Source organism: Bactrocera oleae, chromosome 6 (genome assembly GCF_042242935.1).
Source record: "Bactrocera oleae isolate idBacOlea1 chromosome 6, idBacOlea1, whole genome shotgun sequence".
Lineage (NCBI taxonomy): Eukaryota > Metazoa > Arthropoda > Insecta > Diptera > Tephritidae > Bactrocera > Bactrocera oleae.
In genome coordinates, this window is record NC_091540.1 from 70,960,741 (window position 1) to 70,968,987 (window position 8,247).

General features: G+C 34.2%; 4 protein-coding genes across 5 annotated transcripts; 2 read left to right on the plus strand and 2 right to left on the minus strand.

The window, feature by feature from the left end:
* Positions 1–35: 35 nt before the first annotated feature.
* Positions 36–1,204, plus strand: LOC106618544 (stress-associated endoplasmic reticulum protein 2). 2 transcript variants are annotated; one of them, XM_014236334.3, is made up of 3 exons: positions 36–182; positions 355–462; positions 853–1,204. In XM_014236334.3, exons 2-3 carry the CDS (start codon positions 379–381, stop codon positions 961–963), a joined length of 195 nt encoding a protein of 64 aa, XP_014091809.1. In that variant the 5' UTR covers positions 36–182; positions 355–378; the 3' UTR covers positions 964–1,204. The 2 variants fall into 2 exon arrangements, with proteins under 2 accessions (XP_014091809.1, XP_014091810.1); XM_014236335.3 differs by having other exon boundaries at positions 113–289.
* Positions 1,205–2,111: 907 nt separating this feature from the next.
* Positions 2,112–3,343, plus strand: LOC106618534 (UPF0235 protein C15orf40 homolog). Its single transcript, XM_070111234.1, has 3 exons — positions 2,112–2,578; positions 2,745–2,897; positions 3,001–3,343. Exon 1 carries the CDS (start codon positions 2,112–2,114, stop codon positions 2,514–2,516), a length of 405 nt encoding a protein of 134 aa, XP_069967335.1. The 3' UTR covers positions 2,517–2,578; positions 2,745–2,897; positions 3,001–3,343.
* LOC118681130 (high affinity copper uptake protein 1) lies at positions 2,637–3,353 on the minus strand. Its single transcript, XM_036364618.2, has 2 exons — positions 3,220–3,353; positions 2,637–3,163 (listed from the first exon to the last, which is right to left on the minus strand). The coding sequence occupies exons 1-2, from the start codon at positions 3,283–3,285 to the stop codon at positions 2,735–2,737; spliced, it is 495 nt and encodes a 164-aa protein (XP_036220511.1). The 5' UTR covers positions 3,286–3,353; the 3' UTR covers positions 2,637–2,734.
* Positions 3,354–4,430: 1,077 nt separating this feature from the next.
* On the minus strand, positions 4,431–7,303 carry Hsp83 (Heat shock protein 83). The gene is made up of 2 exons (XM_014236344.3): positions 7,143–7,303; positions 4,431–6,934 (listed from the first exon to the last, which is right to left on the minus strand). Exon 2 carries the CDS (start codon positions 6,932–6,934, stop codon positions 4,787–4,789), a length of 2,148 nt encoding a protein of 715 aa, XP_014091819.1. The 5' UTR covers positions 7,143–7,303; the 3' UTR covers positions 4,431–4,786.
* Between the last annotated feature and the right edge of the window lie 944 nt (positions 7,304–8,247).

An 8,247-nucleotide genomic window follows, 5' to 3' on the forward strand; every position in this document is an offset into this window, starting at 1 on the left:
ATAAAATAAAACCAATTCACCATAGCAATAAAATTTTCAACATTAAAAATGCAACTATGTAATCGATCAGAGAGGCATCCCTTTTATCTGCCAAAGTCTCGGTTCGGCTACTCATACGTGTCGTTTTCTTGTGTCGTTGTGTCGCTCTCAACGTGTTCATTTTGTTTTCTTTGGCAAAAAAGGTAAAAATAGTTATTAACTGAAAATATCGTAAACTGTGAAATTTGAACGGAAAACTTAGATTTCTTCGAAAGATCAAACTAAAACTAATAAAACAGCTGCTTTGCAAGTAATTTTCTTGTAGCAGTGACTACAATATTTTTTTAAATTTGTTCTCTGTATTTTTTTTTATAGCAAAACCAAAACAGTCCTAAAAAGATGGCCCCACCACAAAGGATGCGTGTCGCCAATGAAAAGGCTAGCAAATACGTGACCATGCGAGGCAACGTACCTAAGTCATCGGTAAGAGCACACAAGTTATCAGTGTACTTAATTTTTCTGTAATATATCGAAAGTTAATTTTTTATGTTAAAAATGAAAATGTTGAAATTTTTAAAGTAACATTATTAACTGTTTCAAACAATAAAAATTTCTTTCCTAAATTAATTGTGAGTTCTATAAAAAACGTCAAAAACAAAACGGGTGAAAGTGCCACGCCGACGTTCTGCGTCTGTAATGTTTGCTTCTCGTTGATTTCTTCTATATGTATTCATATACTTGTACATGTGTGCATACTTAGGAATGTCAACTTACACTTGATTTTGATGTTTTGTAAAATATTTGAAAAGTTTTTGTATTACATTATGGAGTAAACAAAATTGATAATGATAAAGTATTCATTTGTCTTTCCAGAAATCCAAAGATAATCAATACCCTGTCGGACCTTGGCTTTTGGCACTGTTTATATTCGTGGTTTGCGGTTCTGCTATTTTTCAAATAATCCAGTCTATTCGAGCAGCGTAAAACTACAAACACAAACTAAAATAGATCTTTAATTTAAAATGCAATGAATATTCTTCCGAAATCCAATCATAAATAATTGCCATAGTTTTAAAAAGTTAAATGATTTCAAATAATAGTTTATTCTTATGTGCTTGAAGTCTGAAAGGACTTATTTATATGTTGAAAATTATAAACATTGAGGAATTAAATGTATTATTTAGTACTTTCAAGTTTAAAACGTATAAATTCATTTTCGAAAGCATTCCTTCTTGGTGATTATTGTGATTGGTTGGTTTTTCTCGAGCAACATATTGTACTGTAAGCTCGGTATTTAACATAAAACTTAAAATTTAAATTGATTTACGTAATTTTGTATAGAAATGATAATATATTAATTTTTTACTTCTTACAAATGAAAAAAAAAAATTGTGTTTTTATTTTAGGAATTAGTAAATTAAAATGTATCAATTTGTTGCAGTAAATATGGATATGGATAAAAATGCATGGATATATGGATATGGATAAATATGCAATGAAGACTTAACTATTATACAACTTGACCTGTTTCAATAGACGTTATATAAAAGTAAATGTATATTGTTATCAGGTTGACGAAAACGTCGGATTTTGCCAATGAAACCATTTAAAGTAGTGACTTATTGTACATTTTAAGCAGCAAAGCGCTTAAAGCCAAATTGCAATAATCATATAAAAGTTGGATTACAAAATTCAAAGTTTTTTTGAATTCGAAACAATACTATTTGTTATCGCCAATTTTAGCTACTCGACAAATTAATTACTCATGTTGATTAATTGACACAGAGACGCAGTATAAATATACAATAGTATATATACCGAGACCAGAGATTTCTGTTAACCATCGGGTCTACGTAACCAGAACGGAACTAGATTTTTATCCATCCAAGGACTGGCAACTCGGCAGCATTCTATTATTAGCAAATAATGTATGTTAACGTTTCAAAGAGTTTCTTCAGATCGAATCTTTCATGTTACAATGGAGTTTCGGAAGTCGTGACTTCAGGGATAATTGCAATTAAAAAAATCGGTATCGATAAAATGTATATCGATTTAGACCATTAAATCAAAAAAAACAAATAACAGCTGATCTTATATTATTTTGGAAGCGAAATTCATATAAATTTTTGTGAATGCGGCGGTTATTTCACACGTTTTTAAGTGTTATGTCAAAGAAAAAAAGCAAAAAGTTTGCTACCGTTGTTCCTGTAGATGAGAAGAAACCAAATGATGGTCCTTTGCAGTTGGACAAAAGCGGTAACATTTGCATTCGAATCCTCGCTAAACCCGGTGCCAAAATGAATGGCATTACGGATATAGGAAATGAAGGAGTTGGAATACAAATAGCAGCACCGCCCACAGAAGGAGAAGCAAACGCAGAGCTCGTCAAATACCTTTCCAAACTTTTAGGATTACGGAAAAGCGACGTATCGCTGGATAAGGGATCTCGATCACGCAATAAATTAATAATGGTTAGTAAAGGAGTTACCACAATGGAAAATATAAACGAAGCACTAAAGAGGGAATGCGGAACGTAGAATGTAGAAGAATGTTTATGTTAAGAATATTTAAATAATTGTTTCATCATTGGATTTACATAGTAAGTCTGCATTTATTTGCAAAATTGTATTACTGAACGTAATAAAGTTATCTTCTCATTAGAAAGTTAAATAATTTTAAAATTTATTTTATCTTAATAAATATTTTTCAACTGTATTAATAGATACAAATGTCTTTGCATTAGTAAATATATATTTTAATTGCAGCAATCACTGTCATAGGCATCGTCTTTTATCCAACCAAACAGAAAGTATCCAACTGTAAGGCCTAATAGAATTGAAAGGCACAACCAGTAATTGAAACTCATAAATATCAACATAAGTAGCATAGATAATGTAACTTGAAATAAGAACAATAAGGTTTGTATAAGATGTAGAGGTCTTGTTAATTGCTTAAACATGTGTTTATTTTTAAGTCCAGCAATTGTACTGCATACAACATCTGTCTTCTCTTTGTTTTTAGATATCTTTTCTAGTTCTCGACGAAGAAGGAACTGTCGCAAAAACTTGACACCTTCATACAAGAATGCAAAAAGGAAAATAGCAAACGCAGACAATGAAAATTCTAAAATTGTCCTTGCAGTCCAACCCTTCCAGAGAATTTGCTCGCAATGGCCACCATGAAACTGAAAATATGCCAACAAATAAGCTTTGCAGTATTACACAAACCATTTGAACTTACAAGCATTATATGCGGGCAAGAAATTTCCATTTTATCGCCACCATGGTCTTTATGACCTTCAGACATTATAAGTATACTCCTTGCTTTCAGCGTAGATAAACAAAATTGAATATTTTTGATTAAACTATTGTTATTAATTAAAAGAAATGCAGAGGTAACGAGTTTTTTACATAAAACAGGGTGGAGCAAATGTGCGCATAATTTATGCACCAATTATTAAAATTTTATTGCCATTAAAAAATGAAATGTCGAAGATAATCCTGTCATGTATCGCTGTAACCTATAGATCAAAGTATACTTGTACATAGGTCCAAAAGTATTCCTTAATACAAGGTGCGCTCCAAAGTAAACAGTAAAATAGTAACAAAGCAAACTCTAGTGGCGCCATCTTTATATCGACTAGTGCGTTAGAATCTGCTATCCTTAATCGACTTCCATTAAAAATTTCATGACATTTCATCTATTGGAAGTGAAGTTATTGCGTTTTAAGTGGCAGTATGTTTTTGTCGGTGCGAAAATGAGCTTTGAACAAAGAGCCAACATTAAATTTTGCTTTAAAATTGGTAAAACATAAATGACGATGAACATGTGGGCCAACCAAAATCCGTGATCACCGAAAATTCCATCGAAACTGTGTGTGAATTCATAAAAAATCAAAAGAAGAGAGAAAAAGAATTTGTTCCACCCGGCCAAAAAGTTAATGCGGTATTCTACCTTGTAGTTTTGAAGCGTTTGGTGCGCCGTATTCGACGTGTTCGGCCCGAATATCGCGAAGATGGAAGTTGGCGTTTGTTGCACGATAATACGCCGTCTCATCGATCGACGCTTGTGGCCGATTATTTGACCAAAAATCACATTTTAACAATCAACCACTCCCCGTATTCACCTGATATGGCACCGTGCGACTTCTACCCTTTCGGAAAAATGCATTTGCCGATGAAAGGAAAGCGGCATACTGGTGGCCATACCGGGCAACGAGCTGAAACAATCGTTCGACATGCTTTTGGACCGTGCAAAAAGCTGTATTAAAGCAGGAGACTATTTTGATAAAATTGATTTTGCCGATAAAACCATTTATTCTTTTTTTTAAAAGTCCTGTTTACTTTGGAACGCACCTTGTAAATATAATTACGTATTCGTACGCTAAATTTTTGATTTAACCTTAATCTCTGCTCATATCCTCCAACTGAATTAATTTTAAAGCAACAAAATTGATTTTAATAAACAATTCGTTTATTTTTAATTTCTTATTGTTAATACAGAATCCATAACATACAGTATTAAGTTCATTTAAATATTTATCCCTATGTGGATTCTCACACGCATACATCGATTTAAACGAAAGCTCCCATCTTTTGATAGGATTAGGCCGCTTAAAACGCGACAACAAAATGCTATTTTGATACTCATTAATTGAACATAAATAGTAGCTATAAGTCTAGAATTTTAGAGTTGTTCGCTAAATCGAATACAAAATTATGTAAACTAAATGAACTTATTATGTAAAAACTAGCAAAATTCGTATTCAAATTTTGGAACATTGGAATTTTGTCAGTATTTATGTAATTTAATCGACTTCTTCCATATGTGAGGCATCCTCAGTGTCATCAACCAATGGAGGCGCATCACCTCCGCTTTGAGTATCTTCAGTTGCCATGGGCTCTTCTTCGTCAATTCCAAGACCAAGTTTGATCATGCGATAAATGCGGGAAGCGTGCACTTGCGGACTGTCCAAGGAGAAACCTGAAGACAACAGCGCAGTCTCGAAAAGTAGGATGCACAAGTCTTTTACAGCCTTATCGTTCTTGTCAGCCTCGGCCTTCTGGCGCAAAGTCTCGATGATTGGATGTTCCGGATTGATTTCCAAATGTTTCTTTCCGGCCATGTAGCCCATAGTGGAAGTGTCACGTAAGGCTTGTGCCTTCATTATACGCTCCATGTTAGCTGACCAACCGAATTGTGATGTTACAATACAACATGGCGACTCAACCAATCGGTTGGATACAACGACCTTTTCAACTTTGTTGTCCAAAATCGACTTCATCAACTTGCACAAGTTTTCAAATTTAGCCTTGTCCTCTTCGCGTTTCTTCTTCTCAGCTTCATCTTCAGGCAACTCCAAACCTTCTTTGGTAACAGATGTCAATTGTTTGCCCTTATATTCCTTCAAGTGTTGGATGACATATTCATCAATTGGTTCCGTCATGTAGATTACTTCGAATCCACGAGCCTTTACACGTTCTACGAAGGCAGAGTTGCTTACTTGTTCCTTCGACTCACCGGTGATGAAATAGATGTGTTTCTGGTTACTCTTCATACGTGAAACGTAATCAGACAAGGAAGCAGCATCATCACCAGAAGCTGAAGTGTGATAGCGCAGGAAGTCGGCAAGTTTGGCGCGGTTGTTGCTGTCTTCGTGCACACCCAATTTCAAATTCTTGGCAAATTGATCGTAGAACTTTTTATACAACTCTTTGTCTTCGGTAAGCTCTTCGATCAATTCCATGGTTTTCTTTACCAGATTTTTGCGAATTACTTTCAATACTTTGTTCTGTTGCAACATTTCACGGGAGATGTTCAAAGGCAAATCCTCAGAGTCGACGACACCCTTGATGAAATTCAAATACTCAGGAATCAGTTCTTCACAATTGTCCATGATAAAAACACGTCGGACGTACAATTTAATATTGTTACGCTTCTTCTGATTTTCAAACAAATCGAAGGGAGTGCGACGTGGGATAAAGAGCAAAGCACGGAACTCCAATTGGCCTTCAACGGAAAAATGTTTAACGGCCAAATGATCCTCCCAATCATTGGTAAGAGATTTGTAGAACTCGCCATACTCTTCCTGGGAAATATCATCGGGGTTGCGGGTCCAAATGGGTTTGGTTTTGTTTAACTCCTCATCTTCGGTGTATTTAACCTTTACGGTCTTCTTCTTCTTCTTGTCCTTGTCTTTATCCGCATCATCATCTTCACCAACATCTTCAATCTTCGGCTCATCGGTGTCCATATCTTTCTTCTCTTCATCTTTCTTGTCATCTTCAGCCTCATCGTCACTCACTTCCTGATCACGTTCTTTTTCAACCAGTAACTTAATTGGGTAACCAATGAATTGTGAGTGCTTGTTCACAATCTCTTTGATTTTGCTTTCTTCCAAATATTCCGTTTGATCTTCCTTGATATAAAGAACAATCTTGGTACCACGTCCCAAAGGTTCTGTATTGTCAGGTTTGACAGTGAAAGAGCCACCGGCAGATGACTCCCAAATGTATTGCTCATCATCGTTGTGCTTTGATGTAACGGTTACCTTATCAGCAACCAAGTAAGCTGAGTAGAAACCAACACCAAATTGACCAATCATGGAAATATCAGCACCAGCTTGTAATGCTTCCATGAATGCCTTTGTTCCAGACTTGGCAATTGTACCCAGATTGTTGACCAAATCAGATTTAGTCATACCAATACCAGTATCAATAATGGTCAAGGTTCCAGCTGTCTTATTGGGAATGAGCTTGATATACAGCTCCTTACCACTATCCAACTTAGTGGGGTCAGTCAACGACTCGTAGCGGATTTTATCTAAGGCATCAGAAGCGTTGGAAATCAACTCACGTAGGAAAATTTCTTTATTCGAGTAAAATGTGTTGATGATCAACGACATAAGCTGAGCAATTTCAGCTTGGAAAGCAAAGGTTTCCACTTCCTCTGGCATCTATAATCAATAAAAAATAAAATATTTAGTTTAAGAAATAAATTATTGGTTTGATTAGAAGAAAGTTTGTTCAATTTTCATTTAAAACAATTAACCTTGCAGAATTAATCAATAAATTTTTTTAACGTCTATTACAAACTTTTGTAGTTCAACTCTTCGAATAGGTTTTTGCTTTTTACATTTTACAATCATAGTCAATAATACACACCTTGTTTTATTTTATTTTATATATTAACTTAGTATAAAATTAATTGTTCTTTGAATAATATTCTTTCAATTCACTTGCAAAATATATGCAAAACACTTTATTGGTTGCTCCGCGCAAAATGTTTCCAATCGTATTTTCTCAATTCAACTGATGCCGGTATATTGTTTGTGGCTCTATTTATAGAGGCCCAAAAGTTGCATGTCAAAATGTAGAAACGACGAGATTGTTCTAGAAAAAACTACACAAACTTCCGGTGACAATTTCTAGCATCATGCTGTAGGCAATTCTGTTAGATTTTACTACTTTCGATTTAAGTATGTATTTTCGACACCGATAATAAGCTTGGCATCTGCTCTAATTGCTCAATAAATAATAACGAATCGAATTATTTCTACATAAAATGTATGAACTAGTGAAATGAAATTATTTTAAAAGATTGCACAACATGATGCCATTGAATGTAAAATCATTCAGTGGCTTTCAAATATCTACAATTTTGTGTCATCGGAACATTCTGGATCCGGTTTCAACATGACTACCCGATGAGCGTGCTTATTTCCCATATGTAAGTATAATTGAGTGTATGTGCATATGTATACACATTTAATGTAATATGTATCACACAATATAATGCATCTATAGGCTTTTAAGATAATTTATATCATTCTTGGCAATCTGAAGCTTTTCCAAAATGTGATTGGTATTTATGTTTTTAAATTAAAAGGAGCAATGTACTAGTACTATTGATCTCACGAACTTTTTACATTCTGGTAACAATTGATGCATATACATACTTACGTACATATGTACTTACGTACATATGCTAGTAACAATTAATAAATGATTGCATACATATGTATGTACTTATGTATATTTAGTATTTTCAAAAGCATTGTGGAAAGGATTTGAGAATTTCAGCGGTCCCTCTGCAGACACCCTAATGCATACATATTTTAAGATTATAAAAAAAAATTCAGTTTAATATGTACTTATGTATAGCCATACCTAGATATGTACATAATGTACTAATGCATACTTATGTATCCGTATGTATGTATATAGATATGTAAATATTTATGAACTCTTTTTAGCGCCTAGCAACTGC